Below are 19,412 nucleotides of genomic sequence, written 5' to 3'. Positions count from 1 at the left end.
CACAATATACTAATCCTTCGGACTGTCACATACTAAATGACACAATAGCACTTGTCGGCGTACAAAAGACCATTTATGACGCTTTCAGCTCTTAAGAAGTTTAGTGTAGATCTCACAATATAGACAAAAATGGATCTTTCTAGTGAAAATTAGCAAATTTTTAATTTTTAACCTTTCTGTTATAAATTGCAAAAAATATCATTCTAAAACCTATAAAGTTTAAAAGAGTGGCAAACAAAATTGTCTTTAGAAATTTCTGGATCTATCTAAAATATAGAGAATATATAATGGGAAAGTTATTAGATTGATAAGAGATAGTAAAATATTGAATATTTAAATATAAAAGGCAGCAATGCTTTCAATGAATAAATCTGTAATTATTACACTTGCGAAGGTATGGAAAGATCGTTCAATATAGTATAAAAACTAAAAATCGATCTGGCGATAACTCTCATATTCTCCATAGTTCTTTATATGGAATTTTGAATCATAAAAGCAAAATAAGGAAGTATGAAATGTATTGTTGGTATTGAATGTTTCGAACTCTATGAGCTGCTAGATGCGGTAGCAACTTCATTCTTAAATAACGTATTGATGTTAAAATTAAAACATTTTGAGACTTTATAGCTGTACTTTTAACGCGGGACGACTTTGTAATAACACAGCAGTACTCCAAATGGCACAAATTAAAAAGTTTGCTTATATGGTTCAGTTGATAATGTAATAAATATATATATAATAAAAGGAAAGCTACTTATACTGTCGTTAACATACTTTTTTGTTATTGCAGCAAAGGGCATATTGATATACATGTATGAATGTGGTTGAACAAAACTACAATTTATTCTGATTAGATATCCAAATATATAATTATGTATTTTTTAAGAAATGTTATGTAATTTTGCTGCGGTATTATAAATTATGAAATATATATGTTTAATTTTACCATCACTAGTAAAACAGGATAATGCTATTCAAGGGTAGGGCTTAAGAATATTAGCATATGTCTTATTTGTATATGATTGTTTTATAGATCGCAAATACTCGGTGATACAATGCACTGGATATTTAAAGTCTTGGGCTCCGGCTAAGATCGGCACAGAGGAACATGAAGCCGAAAGCGAGGGAGACTCTAGCAATTTATCATGTCTCGTGGCAGTGGGTAGAGTTAAACCTCCAGCTCATTTCATCACTTCTCAAAATACCTGCACGAATATACCAAACCTTAGAACAATACAATTTATATCTAGACACGCAATGGACGGAAAGTTTTTGTTTGTCGATCAAAGGTAAATAGCATATTATATATCATAGCTAGCGAATTATGAATCTGTAATACAATTTTTAGATCAACGTTGGTCTTGGGTTTCCTCCCTCAAGAGTTACTTGGCACAAGTGTGTATGAATATTACCATCCTGAAGATATACCCACCATGGCTGAAACTCATAAGTTATCTTTGTTAAGTTCAACCATTGTTAAAACTACGCCATATCGACTCAGAACCAAAGATGGGTCGTTCGTTAATTTACAGAGTGAGTGGAAGTCGTTCCGTAATCCATGGACGAAGGAAGTTGAATATCTAATAGCTAAAAATTCAGTAATAATATCAGAAGCATCTCAATGCACCAACAATATACAAAACAATCAAAATTCTTCGTCTACATCGTTTGACTTCAACCATTTCAATCAACGTGAGTATTACAAGCCTGAGTTATGGTTATTTATGCATATTGATTAGCGTTACACAGTCAATGCAAATAAATTATACAATAAAATAACGCGTAATCTACTTTTTTATTATTAAAACTTTTAATTTTACTGCAAACAAGAATATTCTTTCATATGAACATTATGCATGAATTTGACAGATGACAGTTGTGACCATAACAGATTAAAAATCGACCATTACATCGTAAAAATATTATATTGTATATATTGGCGATTACGAATTATAATTCACTAAATATAAATATAATTGTACTATATATTTTTGCAATCAAACTTTAAATAATACATATTATTAAAATTTATATACAGAGTGAAATATTTTTTTATTATTAATACATCCTAAATTATTAACCTCTTAATTTACTGAAGAAATGACACAACAGGAGATCATTGAGCTATGTAACATATTTTTACTACAGAACAAGAAATATTTTCATTAAAAAACATTTTTTATTTTAATAAAAGTTTTTTTAGTGCTAAGAAAGTGATTTTTAATAACACGAGCTTTTTATATCAAATATTAATTCAATTAAAATAAATTGCAATAGTTTCTAAGTATTTTTATATTTAAAATTTTCAAATTTTAATACATTATGAAAATAAAAAAAAGTGACGATAGTTAGCAGGGGGAAGAGGGGAGGGGTAACTAAATCTTATATATAATTGTTCTAAGTCTACAATTAAAATGTGAATAAAAAATTGATATTTTAAGACGGATTTACTTCTTTCTCTTATACAATATGTGCATAAAATTACAGTTTGTTCATCGTAGTATCCGATATTCGACATTAGTGGGTTAATTTGCTTACGAGAAACATTAGTTATATTGTATTTATGGTGTTAAGGTGATAATGTTTGCTAATCATCGTCAATGATTTGCAGCTTAGACGTGAAAATTAAGAGATGGAATTCAAGTCTTTAAATTCGAGCCAACCAGGGCGGAGCCCCAATAGTGGATATGATTCTTACGCCCGTCATCGAGAGCGACTTACTTGCGACTGTGCAGCTCATATCATTGTCTCTTTTTTTGAATTGGATGTTTAGATGATTCATTGGTATTCAGATAATCTTTTATTTCACCCCCGAGGGCAATGAAATTATATTACTTTTCTCCCGTCTGTATGACACATGTTTGACGCCACAGTTTTTTATTTAACTCGATTTTATGTTATAATATATCAGTCATAGGGCCACAACGGTGGAAATCACACCATGATATTTAACGCTTGATTTATATTGAATACTAGTACACTGTTCATTTTAAAGAGACGGAGGCAAAGCTTGTTTATGTATAATTTACCACCTTTCGAAATATGTTGTCAAAATGTGAAATCATTCTCTTTCCTAGCACTACCTCTTTGATCGGTCTCGATATATTTAATTTTATGCTATCGCTTTGTCTTTGTGTTAGTCATTTTTTTTAGCTATGTGTAACACTGCTGCAAATTATCAAGACACTAGAGCGAAGCTATGGTTTTTAATCTCTTATTTATTTTCGAAATAGCACATCATTTATGTTATTCAGTGTAATACATTACTGTTTAAATATGCATTGATTTATAATATAAATAGACGAAGAATTTTTGTGTAATTAATATATGTATATATATGATAAACTAAACATTTTCTCAGCAGATGAACGAGAAGTGCATAGATTTATTAACACGCAAGTTGAATCAAACAAAATTGGATGTCAAGTAGCTGAACGAGTGTTAGAGCAACAACAAAGAGCTGACTTATCTTCCGTCAACAGTCCTGATCCAGAAATGATTTTGTTCAAATGTAACGATGCAAATTCAGAGGTATATACCACATACTGTTAAAAATACTATTTTATGTATATATTTGGCACACCAACTCTTTCGTACTATGGGATCGGCAAATTGCGGTTTGCCGTAATATTAAATCAGTTGCTATAAATTGCAACACAATTAAAGCAGAATATTGTACTGCTTAAAAATATTTCATTGTAAATTGAAAGAGTTTCTCAGTGAAATTAATAGTGTGTATCTACTGGACAACACAGTAGAATATCTTTCAAGAAGTGATCTTTTTCGAGTTACATAAGTTGCCGTCTTCAGTATGCATTCGACAAAGTTTGTCAAAAACTTTGGTTTCTTGGCAATATGTGAGCTATAGTAATCGTATTTTGCTCATTCTAGATTAACATAGAGATACAATTTGAGTCTATATCGATGACACATATGAGGTAATTTAAAATAATATTTATTATATATTGATGACCTGAAAATATTTCAGAGTATTCGCACAAATGCGGATTTGCTTTCTTTACAAAAATACCTGAGTCGCTGTAAATGTGATCGATCGACAACCAGCTGCTACTGTTCAGCATAGTCAATCGTCACTTATGTTTTAATTGATGTAAAGTATATGTTGGTTTGTACAGAAATTTAGCAATGTTTTATTGTCTTACTCTCTCTTTTGAAGTACTATATTGATCCTGTTTGATTTATCTATTGTAGTATCTGATTCCAAAGGTTTACAAATATAAAAATAGGTATTCATCTAAAAGTATAAAAAAATTGCAAACAAGTGTGAGTCACCTAAATTATAGTCGTCTTTCATTTTCCGCGAGATTGAAGCAATGTTCTCAAACTGTTTTTACTGCACATATTTTTATCATATCGGAATGTCTCTTATTTTATTTACTTATTTTATTTACCGACGTTAGTTATTCCCATCTACTAGTAGAGTAAGAATCTACAATATTTTAACATAATTCAGTATGGAAAATTTGTAGAAATAGTTTTCAGTTTTTATTGAAACTTGATATTTTTTTCTATAAAACGTTTTTTACAATACGATAATTAATCTTACAAACATACATGTATACAATACATTTTTTTGTTTACAAGTTAGTTAGTAGCTATAATATAATAAAAATTAAAATATGGATTATAGGAATAAAAGAATCTCCGATACATGAGATTAGTGGGTTAGTGTGGTTACTCGAAATATTTTTGTAGTATTTTCCGGTATGAAAATATTTACTATTATGAAGTTTTTTAAAATTAGTTTTAAAATGTGTGTTATATATTATTTTTAAAGCTTTATTTTGAATGAGTTACTTTATTTTGAAAAAATAGTATTACTGAAGATATTCCACGCTTATATGAGTTTGATTAATTGTTTGTATATTAGTATTTTATTTTTTGTAGTAAGCGCGGTCTTTCTATAAAATATAGGCGGTAAGTAGAGTCTCCAATTACTCGAACCATCAACTACTCGAGTATCGAATATTAAAATTTTAAAATACTCGAGTACTCGAGTACTTTCGAGTATTTACCAAATGTACCAAAATAGCTATTATTCAAATTCGTGCACATATAAATAAATGAATAAAATACTTAGTATGTTAATTTTTACAATTATTTTAACTTCACGAACATACTTTTTAAAAACAATAATGCAAAAAGTGTCTCGAATTTAATATTACTGCTAACCTTTGGTTTTATTATTCCCGTTATGGAAAAAACCCTTTCCGTTGCTGTTGATGTTGGTCTTATTGTCATTAACGCGTTAGATAAGGCTTCTAATTTATATCTGTTCGCTTTTTATAGATATAAAATTTTTTGAACTCTCTTCTTATGTTCTCTTCTTTCATTCCCTTCTCTGCTTTTCTCTTATTTCCTTCGACTATTGACAAAATAGCATTTTGTAATTCTTCTTGAATAGATTTTTTTTTCTTAACAATATACAATATTCTACTCCGTCTGATTATTGCGAAGAATTTAAATCTATATCCTTCGTAGATGTATTTGGGTGAATCCCTTTCACTCTAGAGCTAAACGGTTCACAAAGAACTGACTTTACTTTAAATGCCTTTAAAACACACAATTGTTTTGATTTATATTTAAAGCTGAGGGATCAGAATAAGCAATTTACAACACTTTACGCTACAACTGCATAGTCATAAAACCTAAAAAAATTTTTTGTTGATATTTCATATTGTTCATTGCCATAAATTAGATAAGTCGGGACTGTCGAACAGAAAACACAAAAAAAATTTCTCCGTCGTACCCACTAACATAGCCGACGACCGGAACTATGCAACTATGGAACTATGAAAAAATTATACCTGATAGTAACCGCTCTAGCTCGGGACTTCGGGCATAAACGCCAAATAAAAGCAAGACGTTAACCTTTACCGGACCGAGTTAAAGTTATTTTTGTTTCTGAAATATTTCAAAATTTTTTAATTTCGAGTATTAATCGAGTAATTTTCAAAATACTCGATTATCAAGTACTTGAAAAATAGACAAAAATACTCGAGTATCGAGTACTCGATTACTCGAATTGGAGACTCTAGCGGTAAGCCATTTAGAGCGAATTTGACAGATTTACCTTGGAGAGCCGGCGGAAAAGTTTATCTACGTTCTGTAAATATATTTGACTTTGTTTTATTTTTGATGATTTTAAATTTTCACTTCTCGAAATATTATTTTTGTTTTCAAAATATTTTTTACTTGTTAAAATAGCGGTATCGAAAGCATTAAGTTTAGCATATAGTTGGAGGTTTTGTATTTGTATAGTTTGTGAATCAAACCGTCATACCATTAGAAAGCTTTTTCTTTATCTGATATTAAAATGTCAGTTCCTTTTTCATATAAATTAGTTGATGTGTTGTCGAGTGATTTTCTTGAAATCAATCTGTTCGTTAAATATTTAATTGATTCTATTAAACAAACAGGATTATTTTTGCAAATGTTTTAGCAAATGGTAATAAAATGACGAGGAGGAATACTAGGATCAATATCGGGCTTTTTGATCGAGTAATTTTAGCGGCTTCCTAAATAGTTGGGAAACAAAAAAAAAATAAAGATGTTAATTAAAGTAATAAAAAGGTTTTCACTTTAATCTGGCGATTAAAGTTTTATTTATAAATAAATAAAGATCTATTGTGTATCTGCGGAGAAGCACCTCAAGATCTGTTAGGATAAACCGAAGATAATAACCCTTTCCTCCGAGTTGCTTGAGTTACACTAAGGCTTTTCATGCCTAAGTCTAGATTATGACAAATGCCAATAGTGTATGTATAGCTTCAGTGCTATAGTATCGGTAAGGTTCATTGATCGTAATGCTCACGATCAAGGACTCGGAGGTCACCGGAACGTGAAAGTTCTTACATGATTGGACCGAAAGCGACGTCAAATAGAAAAAAGGAGTAATAATATTATTTTTTCAGGTTGTATTGCCGCCAACGTTGACACCGTTGGTGAACTCCAGTGTCATTGCTAACAATCCAACGGCCAGCATCAGCAACTTAATTGATACGTTACCGAACTTCGACCAAATCTATAACAACCCTGCGACGGTGACGTCAGATATGACAGTGGAAACAGTTCCAGCTGATATGATGGATATTATGAATATTTCACCGATGGAAAGTCCGTGTATTGCTCTGGAAAACGAGGGTAATAACGACTCGGCTATGGCAGTTATAATGAGTCTTTTGGAGGCAGACGCAGGATTGGGTGGACCGGTAGACTTCTCAGAATTGCCATGGCCTTTGCCTTGAACAAGTCGACCTTTAACTCGTTGATGTTAATAGTGTATTTTATTCTTCGGTGTATCATGATTTAGTCAACAAAGTTCTATACGTTCTTTAAAATTTCTATAAATGTCATTGATGTGGTATTTCACAACTGTTTAATCGAACTATAACTCAATATGGGTTTTCGCTTCCATTTTTGCTTTCGTAATCCGTTTTTTATTATATGTATGAACAAGTGATTAACTTGTCATATTATGGCCAACGACACCCGGTGGTGTTCCCAAATGCTGCTTAGCTTCGGTAATCAACCGGAAACTGGTGTATTCAGCTTGGTAAGGTCGCTGGCCAACTTACTAATATTAATGTAGTATTACTAAAATATAGTAAATCTAATCGAACCAATTATTAATGACATAGAAATATCTAAAGTGATATCACTGATTGATTAAAAAGTAGAGCTTTTATGTACATATATACATACATACAATGAAATTAATTATATATTAAATGTAAAATGTAAAAAAGTGATTTATTTATATGTATATATATGGCACTGTCACAAATGAGCGTGCGTCAAATGAGCGCTGCGTCAAAAGAGCGCAAAAATACTTGGAGATAATCAAGTAATGAATATTTTATGAATTAGGTATACAAATTGTGAGAAATTTACAAAGAATAAAATTCACGAGATATGCCATACTTGTCGTCACGAATTATCCGTAACTATTACAGATAATTCGTGACCATGGCTGGAGCATTACAACCGAAATATAGAAATAAAGTAAGCGAAAATCGCGAAGAATCCAGAGATTTTAAAAATATTAATACTCGCGAACCTCTAATATATATATATGTATATAATAAAGGAAAATAATATATATAATGCTGAATCGAATGAAATGTTTCTTCTTTTCTTCGCAACAATCCTTGTCCATCCTTGCAAAAATCGATTGGCTCACGCTGTTGTAGACACGTTGTTATTGCAAAGATATATGAAGATTGAATTGCGGATTTTGAAACACATGTTTCAATATTCGCGATTCTATACTAAAGCATTTTAATGTTTCTATATACTATCTTTTTCCTGTATGATGTATAATTTGATGTTTTTAATGTTACGTGTATAAATATAGTTTCTTGGGTACTTCATGTCTTTTCTTGTAATGTTATCCGATAAGATTATTTTACACCAAAGTTACTTCTGTCAAAAAAGAAAGTACCAAGTCTACATTTTCACGGGTGAAAGTAAAAGTTAAGCATTGCATCTATATATTACACTATCTGTATATACGCGTATATTCTATATGGTTTTATAGTAAAAAAAAATGTAAATAAATTGAGCCATAATTATTATACTTCTTAAAACAATATATGTTTCAAGTAGTAAAATATACAAATATACACAAGAGATGCATCTACCGTTTTTTATACAAAATCAAATCAACATTTTGAATTTACTTTGAAAATATTTTTGATCATTGAATGTCACTGTATATACAAAACTTTTCAATTACACAAGTTTAAGATATTAAAAACATATGTATTGGAATAGCTTAAGTTGTATTTCAAGTAAAGTGTATGCTGCTAAAAAAAATGCTGCATTGAAACAGATGTAAGTGTATTTTGTCCAAAAAAGACAATTTTTATATAAATGTATTAATTAGCTGAATTTAAGTTAAGTTAATCGAATGCGTTGTTGCTCTAGTCCACAGCATACTAGATGCTTGCTCCATTGTATATATAATAAGTCTGGCGCAATGAGTCAATACAATAAATTTCAGCTTATTCTCAAAACATCCGTTAACTGATCGTCTTACTGAAAAGGTACTGACAACAAAATTTCCCATGAATGTGGCTATGAATGTAAATAAGGGAACGCGAGCAACCAATAATCACTTCCTCTGAGATTTTCTCAGAGACTTCTCCTATAAATATTCACACTTGAACTTCCACTTTTGAGCTCAAATCATCTGAACTTCAAGAGAGATTTAACTTGGACTACAACCTAGAAGAGACTGACTCAACTTTAGACTTTCAAAGATCGCAAAAACTACCGCTTCTCTCTTCGCATCCACTGATCAAGTTGGACGTTCTGAACTTACGGAACCCACACAGTGAACCCACTTCGGAGACGCCTATAGACTACGGACGCACTTCTCAATTGTTGTACTATATATTTTATATCAATCTTCGTCTTATTAAAAAATAAACACCCCAACCATTAAAATAAATGTTTTATTATTTTCTTGTAGTTTGATTAATTTATAAATGCAGAAGCAAATAACAATTTAATATTATCAGTTATCTTTTTCAAAAGTTTGAACAAATATTATTTTGACGAATATATTTACCAATTATTTATTGAGTGAATTTACTATATAAATTAACTATAACTTTAAAGTTATAGTTCAATTTTATAGTAAAGTCAAAACCAGTTTATTATACATTGATTGTCATGTATTTAAAATTATGTTGTTTTTGATTCATCTCATAGCAAAGTTCATCAAAATTAATCGTGACTTTCTTATCTATTTTTTTATGTTATATTTATTAAGTTGACTGCTTTACACTAATTGCTTTTTTTTAATAATTTCAACTTAATTTCTTTTAATCATGAAAACGGGTTTTTATGAACAACCATTAATTTTACTCTATATATAATAATTTATGTTTTAATGTCCACCTATTGGTAACCAAAAGTTTTCTATTCTACATTACACAATTACTAATAGTAAATGAGTTCCAGACCAGTTCGAAGGTCTAAGATTTTTGTTCACATTGATGAGTTTGTACCATACTTCTTTAGACTTTTTCCTAATGAAACCGACGATCAGCTACATCGTGAGATACATCTGAGATTCACAAACGTTGCACACGTTTGCGATTGTTGGATGTTCACGTTATTTTTTATTTCAATAAAATTAATCTGAAAACATATATTTTTTTGGAGTAGTCTAAAATTTTACGTTTTGTTACGAAGTATATTATAAGTATATATAGTACTATTTTTTTATTTATTGAAAACTAGTGAATTAGCCATTATTAGTTTTTCAGTCGCAGTTCACAATTCAAATGCTTTCCATAGTCATAAATACATTTTAAATACAATATTTATTTTATTACATTTTTTTGTACTATTTTTTCAATAACAATAATTACCATACATACTTGTGCTATTCAAATTGAAAAAAAATCTGTTCCCACGACTAGACAAGACAGATTACCGTAGTATAAATTAATTACAATATTTATGAAGGTTGCATTTGTCAGAACTATGTACTTTCTCCATTTTTTACTTTATAGATTAATGAAAATTGTGTGAAAAAGTAATTCCCTTGTTTACGACACATGGTTGACTTAAAAGTGACCGTAATCACAACAATAGGAAATAAATAATGTGCATCGAGTAGACACATGGGAAACAGAGTGAAATTGCAACATCACTACGTATCTACAGGTTGATATATTATATTCGTTTAAAGAATTGATTTTATGTTAACCACAATCAGGCTTCAGGGGAAAACATTTGATAGAGACTCAAATACAAGTAGTAATAAATTATTGTTTAGTTACTTAAAATGCAAACGAGACCATTGGAGTAGTATTTCTGGATTTAAAGTGAGATATTGAAACCATAGGAAGGAAATATAACATTATGGTTACAAGTAAGCTAGCTTCCTAACTTGTTTGATAATTATTTTAAAAATAAAATAAATTATTATATTCAAAAAGCGTAAAATAGGACAATTGTTGTTTATAATATCTAAATAATAATGATATCATAAGTAATGTAAAATATTTTTTTTTCAAATTGGCAACACTTTTTCCAGCGATAATTTGACAGCTTTGTGCTCAGTTTAGTTTGCCATTTCATGAACAGACTTACGCCAGAACAACGCTTGCAAATCGTGAACATTTATTTAGAAACTCATTGTTCCATTTGCGAAACTTACCGTGCCCTACGTCCATTTTATAGTCGACTTATACGTCCATCCGAGCAAGTAATTCGACTAACTATGGATTGTTTTCGCAAGAATGAAGCCGCTCGATCATTGTGTGAGTCGTATGTTCGGTGAATGGGCCGGAAACGAGATTGCTCTTGATCCTCATTTTCACCACAAACTTTTGCTCAGCGATGAGATTCAGTTTCGGTTGAATGGCTAAGTCAACAAGCAAAATTAAGCATTTAGCATTATTGAGACGCCGTTACATCCACAAAAAGTCACCTGTGAAATGCCCTCCAAGAAGCCTACGCCGATAAACCAGAGATGATGGACGACTTGGAAGCCAACATTCGCAGCGTTATTGCCGATGCTGCTCGAAAAAGTGAACTAGCCGCGGTGTCTATATGCTCGAAATAATATTTGCAATAAAGCCAATACCAAGGCCATTACCACGATTTGTATGTGTTTCATTTAATTTTAAAGTTCTATACCTCTAAAAAAAACACCTTTATTAGAAGACTATTTATTGATTGTATCAGTTATGGTGTTAAATATGTAATTCACAGCTTTATAATGCATTAGGTGTAATATTAAAATTTGGTTAAAGAGTAATGTATTTAAATTAAATATAAATTAAATTAAAATGATGATTATAAATAAAAATTATGATTATAGCATAAATAGATAATTCTATTGTATTAATATTAGAGTTAATAATCGTTGAGTATGCTGGCTTACTACCTGCTCGGTATCGATTACCGGGGCTGACCGTTTTTTATTGATCCCGTTAATAGATCAGAGATTATTCTACATTACAAGTTGAAAACCGCTCCAAGGGATACAAATCTAGCATTTTAATTAAAAACAATATTTTTTATATTATTTTATTGTTTTTTTTTTATTATTATCAACGTTTTATGAGATACCAGCATTAAAAATATTGCAGTTATCTTTTATTAATTCATCCTGCATAATAATATATAGATTTGATTCTCTTCACACACAAAATAAAAACAATAATTCTCATATCTTAATGGGTTATAACATTAGATTACGCAACATAACACCACAAAATTCATTCGCGTTATGTATTACGCAACTCAAAAATTAAACAATCGGTTACCATGAGTGAATTGAACGCAGTGCGTTTAACTATTATACTTAACAGTCATCGTCGCAGCTTTCTACTCGAACGGTTAGTTAACGTGGTAAAAAACGGAGATAATGAGCTTTTAAATTTAACGATTGTACTCCAAATTCTTTGCTCAATTAATATTGTATAATCATTATTGGTGTGTTCGTGATGTTTTTTTGTACGCACGTATACATACACTACCTCATGTTTTTAGTTAAAATTGTGTGAGCGCATGTTTTAAGAAAAGAGAGAGAACCATATTTATATATAATTGAACCAGAATATTGGCCGACGAATATGATAAATGATAGACATTGTATAATTGATTATAAGTTATTATATTACTTGGTTATTTTTTTCGGTTGATACGTCATTTAAACGAATAACTTTCTTTATATATAGGGTGTAACATGTACATATAAAAATAAGGTCAAGAAGCTGCCTCTCTTGGTAGGTAGGAAAAGAAGGGTTTTAGTGGATAAAAATCCCTCCTACCAGTCAGCAATGCTGGTTGAAATGAAAGGGAAAAAAAGATCCTTAGAAGACGAAATTATATTTTTTAATTTCTAACGCACAGAAAATACCTCTGAATTTCCGAATTAAAATCAAAACACTATCTTATAACTAGAAAAAAATGTAAAATAACACCGCTATGTTATATATATACAATGAGCAATTAAAAGTATTTTAATGAACTACTATATCACCAAACTAATAAACTTTCAAATCGTGCGCTTCGCTGAAATGTAAGCATTCGTTCTCTGAAAGACATGGTAAGGTTTCGTAACAATTATTGCGAGTTGTAAAAATATACTATATGAGTCGTTGAATATATACAATATATTTAAAGAAGAAATGAAACAAAAAATTTCAGAACAGTTTGAATATGAAGCTTCAGATGAATATGCTAATTTAAATAAAGCTGTAAAATTTCATGTTACGTACACATAATCTGTTGACACAATAAAGTGGAGATTTGAAAAACTTCAGATGGTGTCACAAGATTTTGAATTTCTTACTGGTTCAAACATGACATCGCTATTGATATTATATGGACCTTGTAATAAAATATTATGGGTACTTAAAAGAAAGGACGTTTTAAACTGAGTAGCTTTGATGGTCAGTTGTGGCTAATTTGTCGTTCAGATCGCATGTCTTTCTTTCGGTAATGTTTTGAATAACATTTGGAGAGTGCATTATAAACATAACAACAATAAGAACACCTCAAATTTCAATGAAAGATTTCGTTCCGAATAAGATGTTTTTACATACTTACATGCTGTATGAATTTGCAACCAAAGCAACCAAAAACATTTGTGCCGTTTTACTGTTGGTCAATTTAAAAAATGGTTCAAAATATTTAAATCTAGAATTTTTTCTTTGGAAGACAACCCTAGAAGTGGTACACCAAAAATCTTCGATAATGACCGCATAGTTGCAGAAATTGAAATCGATTCAGGAGCTACCAGATAAGATAGTGGGATTAAATTGTATCTATCGATGGAGATTATTTTGTAGAATAATATTGGAAAAATAATTTGTTATTGAAAAATACTTTTCATAAAAAAACGTCCGTTATTTTGGGTATACCTAATATATTATATACGAATGACTTGAATGGGCCAAATTTTTAAGTGAGATAGTCGGTGCAAAAATTGCTTCCATCCTTTAGATGAGCATTTTCAAAAAATGAACAGCTTAGAAATCCTTTAATTAATTCAACGATTTATTTTGACGGCAAATTATAAACATATGGAGACAGCTTACGGTATTCTAGTAACCGCTGCTTTAGCAAACTTAAAATAGTCATAAACTTTATGAGATTTTCAATAACAGATTGAGCATTTTATGTATACCTTCGATTGAAAACAAAGTAATACAATTAATTGTTAGATATATAATAGATAGAATTATCGATAACTTTGCTTCCTTAAATGCGTGATAGAAAACTTTATAAAATAAAATAAGCCCAGTGGGAGAGGAGGCTGTCAAAAATTTGAAGAGATTTCAATTCATTGATTGATATAAGTCCTAGAGAAAAAAAAATATTTATTAGATGAAAAGGTATTTTATTGTACTACAAAAATTTTAAATTCAATTATATTGGACTTTATTATATTTTAAATTATAGAAATCATTTAGTTATGGATAGAAATCAAGCTTTTTGTGTCATATATGCAAAAGTTTAATTTTTAAATAGTATAATATATAATATTTAAATTTGTCAAATTTCAATAAAACGTCTCTTTGTTCCTTCGACTCCATATTTATTTTTTCTTGACAATTTTATATTATCCGTTAGAATTAAATTTGGGCCGGTGAAAGCGCAACGGCAACATACATTAGCTCAATGCTTTGTACGAAGGTCCGAGTTTCGATTCCCTTCGGAAGCGAAATCGAAATAAATAAGAATGCGCTATTAATGAAAAGGTCTTTGCTCAAATCCTATCAACAAAAATCCGGTGTATCAGGCAACAAACAATTTACGCACACTCCCAGGAAAACTTGAATATTTGTATATTTTGATAAGGCGGCTCGCGGACACCAAGGGTCCGCGGACCACCAATTGCAGAACACTGATCTGCACAATCCGCTGATGTCTTTCGTGGCAATGCGGGTCTCAGATACTGTCTGCTATTACTAATGTCTGTCTGAGGTCATCTCTGATCGTCTGATGTGGCAGTGTCACATATTTTATAGCTCTGATGAATCACAGATTCGGATGTTGGTGGGCTAATTGCATCGATGACGCCATGAAGTGAAACTCTCAAAGATCGTTAATGCAAAGGATAGATGACAATAGTGGTTTTTAGCAGGATAGACGCATTGTTCATCGCGCATCTTTTACGCACGAAAGGATAGTTTTTCCGGTTATAACGGAATGGATGAGCTAGCCTGGATGCTACGCGAAATCTTGCAATTATTACACAATTTATTAGCATTGAGCATTCATTATTATTATTAGGCATTTCGTCAACGAGTTGGTTATTTCCGTTTCATAATATTTTCCCTCCTGGAATTGGTTAAATACAAATACAACGTGGTTAGATATCTGTTTCAATATAATACAAATATTTAGTTCATATAAAATAAAATTCTACAATTCTAAAATTGTAACTACAACATGAAAACGTATTTTTGAACTCAGCTTAAATAATAAAAAATATCGTAATAGTAGTAAAATACTATCGATCGCAATACATACATAACGTCGATTAAAATGTTTCACTTTTATGACTTGACGATTAAAACAAACCAGTTTTGCCGAAGCGTCGTGTAAATACTTCATAAGAAATAGAATCTCATTATGAACTAACACAATATAACCGCAAAACGATCGTTCTGTGATCGAAGTAGTTTTTCATCGATTATCGCAAACTATAATGGATATGGTAACAATATAAAACGGCGAGAACGATTATGTACACTTAAAAGTATAAATGCCGCGGTCGGTTTAAATATCGATTATAGCTAGTTAAAATATTTATATTGTATTAAACATATAGTATCAAGTTGTATAAATAATACGTTAGTTAAACAGAGCAACTTACGTATCAACGTTTCGTACGTATGATGTACATATAATATTAGGTTTGAGCGAGTATACTATAGGTATGAGCAATTGTACATATGTATTATACATAACTGTACTGGTGCTCGCATAACGTTGACGGTCAATGGTAGTTCGCAGGAAAGTTGTACAATCTACAACAGTACGTTCATTTCCCTTTCACATTGACCAACGTTGATAGTACATACATCGAACCAAGGCGGTAAAACACCTTGACCGCCATTTTGACACTTCCGCTTAACAAAAAAATGCTTTTATTCTTATCTTTAGTCATTTAAATAACACAAGCATCATAGTAACTCTTAATACTTTCTGAAGCACATGTGTATATTAATTAATCAGAATAAATTTAATTTTTCGTTATTAATTTTTTATACAAAAATAAAAATATATGTAAATAGAAACCGACCATATATTTTTAGCAGAAGCCAAAAAAAATATTTTAGGCTGAAACCTTATTAATGAATCTATTTACATACTTCATATACAAACAACAAACTCTGACTTTATATAATAATAAAACTGATTGGGATTTGTTTAGAGAAAATTTTGACCAAATTACTGCATTGAAAATATTCTTCAAAAGCAATGATGAAGTAGAACAAACAGTTTAACACATAACAAAGACAATTCAAACAGCAGCTTGTAAAGCCTCACTCAATCTTAATATAAATCCCGTAATATTAACAAAGAAAATGGCAGAAAAGCTACGTAAAAAGTGGCTACAATCAAAATTACCAAGCGATAAAACAAAATTCAATAAAGCCGTTAAAGAACTTTTAAAATACAACTTAAAAAATGGTTCAATTCAAAATTACTCGAAGAACTTGTCAAAGCATGACTAAACGCTGTGGAAAGCTACAAAGAAGCTAAAACTACCCAATATCATAGTCAAAATAAATATTAATTGTTTATTTATAGACATATTGTAAATAAATAAATAAGATAAAAATGTAACGTCAAATTATTTTGTAATAGGTTCTAGAATAAATGTCTCGCTGTGCTTAAAATTAACATTTTACAGACGACGATTTTGTGCCACACAATCCATATGAGTGAAGTAGTCAACATGTGCGGCGCTACCGATAATATATTGGCATCATTGCCTCGGATTGCGAGATGAATATTCAGTTCAAGAAGATTCTTTACCAAATAGGTTTCATGGTTATCTTTCTTAATAAATTTCCGACTGTGATACTTGCATTATCAAATCGGAATTTGCCGAATAAAATGAGTTGTGATCTATTATTTTCAATTGATTTTCCGTACTAATACATTTCAAACTTTGTATAAACGGGTTTCATCTAAAGAAAACCTATCGTTTTTTAGATAATTAGATCAAAAATAAATTTCTAGTCGATTTTTATTTATGAATAGCTCTGTAGTTTTCTTAATTGAACATTCTTTATATGCTGCTTATACTTATTAATCTGATTAAAACGTGAGAGTATTAATAAATTAACAATCTTTATATTATTTGTTATTCTTTGTGAACAATCAGGCAAATTAAATGTTTTTATATAAAAGTAAATTAAAATTATAAACGAATATGAAAAGTCAGCAATAAAACGTCATATATTTATATAAATATAATTTATTTAATAACTTTAGCAATTTAATATTTAATTTGATTATCGTTTATAATTATGCTATCAATATTGAATACGAGCTTTCGCCACATAAAAAAGAGAATGGGTTAGAAAGGGTCTCTCTTTACAAATGATTCTAGAAAGGGCCAATAATGTGATTTTAAAAGTATTAATAAAAGCAAGATCTTAAAGTTAAGATTTGAAAAACTAATTAGAAAAAAATAGTTTGTGTAGTAAATATAATACAATGCACCATTTTTTTATGTAACGCAACAGAGATAAGTGTGCTAAGAAAGACACGCTAGTAAATTTGCATATATGTTCTTGAAATGGCGTCTCTTACATTTTAGATTTGTACAGGTTGATCCAATTCGAGTTTATTATATTGGCAGCACTATTGATCAGACAGCTGTCAATAATCACGCGTGTTCAAAGTGTCAAATGTCTGCAACAATACATTTAAGAAATGTATCGCTTAATCACTGCTTAAATTTAAAGGCTAAGTACTATTTATATGATTATACAATTTTTAGTTTTATTTTTATTTTATTTACACAATTACATAACATTTCTATTATCATAATTATTTTTATTCACATTTTATACACTTTTATTCACATTATTATTTATATTTTTATTTACAATTTCATTACCATATTTACTTACATTTTTAAACACACAATTATTTACATTTTTATATATAAATTATTTGTATGATACATATACATACATACGTTCATGTAAATTATTTTAAAATACATGATCTTGATTTTTTTTACGAAAATTTTTAATCTAAAATCTATTTTCTTGACAATATATTATTTTCAAAGTGCAAGATCGATATCATTGAGCCTTTCAATTATATCCTAAAATATTTTATATAATTTTATTATAAATTTCACAGATATTCTCAAAACATCCAAATAAACGTCCATGAAAAACGTCCATGACCGACATTTGTATTAGAAAATGATTGTATGAAAAACAGACTCGTACATGCCGGGTAATTGAACCCAGTGGGTCCAAATCCTGGTACCCGGATTCGAAAAACCTCTACTCTTTTAAATATTTAAATAGTCCGAAATCATTTTTAAAAAAATTAAAAGATTCGTTATATCATTACGGCAATATTTGCTGAGACCGTTGGTGACCTTGAGAGATCCATGGATATTGTAAATTATGAATATATTAAAGAGAGACTAAAAATAAATTAATGCTAATAAACAAGCTCCAGTTGGGCCTGGTAAGCATAATTAAATGGATATAGAATTGAGAAAGTGAAACATATCAAATACCTAGGTAGTTTGATAAACGACGAAATGAATTCCGATGAAAATGTTAAAGTCTGTATCGAAATTAATAGAAGCCAGTTTTAAAAAAAAAAGCTGGTCTCACAAATAAATTTTTACATATTCAGACTAAAATTAAATTCGTTAAGTGCTATGTCTGGTCAATGTCATTGCGCTGATGTGAGATGATTTGACTAAACGCGTTTGAGATCTGGATTTATAGGCGTTAAGAGAGTTTTTTAATGACCAAATTTTCTTTATGATAGGACGCGATCGCGAACTTCTTTTGAACATAAAACGGATGAGATAGAGCTCTCCAGATACATACTAAGAAGTCCGAAATATGAGATTTTTTATACCTCAATAATTTTCCGTCTCCAAAAAGGGTAGTGATGCCGGAGACCATCAGTTTCTAAATCACGACGGTCTACCCGTCCAGGTCGTTCTCGTGACGACCTAGGAAGGAGGCCTGGTCTAGCGCCTGTATGCGCAGTAGAGTCTCCAATTACTCGAACCATCAACTACTCGAGTATCGAATATTAAAATTTTAAAATACTCGAGTACTTTCGAGTATTTACCAAATTTACCAAAATAGTTATTATTCAAATTCGTGCGCATATAAATAAATAAATAAAATACT

General features: G+C 30.2%; 1 protein-coding gene across 8 annotated transcripts in view; it reads left to right on the top strand.

The window, feature by feature from the left end:
• Positions 1 to 8,398, top strand: part of cyc (basic helix-loop-helix ARNT-like protein cyc) — a 52,181-nt gene extending 43,783 nt beyond the window's left edge. For 7 of the 8 annotated variants that reach the window (XM_088187561.1, XM_088187560.1, XM_088187559.1 and 4 more), the window contains 4 exons: positions 1,034 to 1,289; positions 1,349 to 1,692; positions 3,362 to 3,531; positions 6,936 to 8,398. In XM_088187561.1, coding sequence (XP_088043687.1) covers positions 1,034 to 1,289; positions 1,349 to 1,692; positions 3,362 to 3,531; positions 6,936 to 7,268 — 1,103 coding nt within the window. In that variant the 3' untranslated portion in view covers positions 7,269 to 8,398. The remainder of the gene's footprint in view (positions 1 to 1,033; positions 1,290 to 1,348; positions 1,693 to 3,361; positions 3,532 to 6,935) is intronic. The other variant, XM_088187555.1, reaches the window with a different exon arrangement.
• Positions 8,399 to 19,412: the final 11,014 nt, after the last annotated feature.

Source organism: Plectrocnemia conspersa, unplaced genomic scaffold (genome assembly GCF_051122295.1).
Source record: "Plectrocnemia conspersa isolate PC_06_02 unplaced genomic scaffold, ASM5112229v1 ptg000006l, whole genome shotgun sequence".
Classification (NCBI taxonomy): domain Eukaryota; kingdom Metazoa; phylum Arthropoda; class Insecta; order Trichoptera; family Polycentropodidae; genus Plectrocnemia; species Plectrocnemia conspersa.
This window is presented reverse-complemented; position numbering and strand designations above follow the sequence as displayed.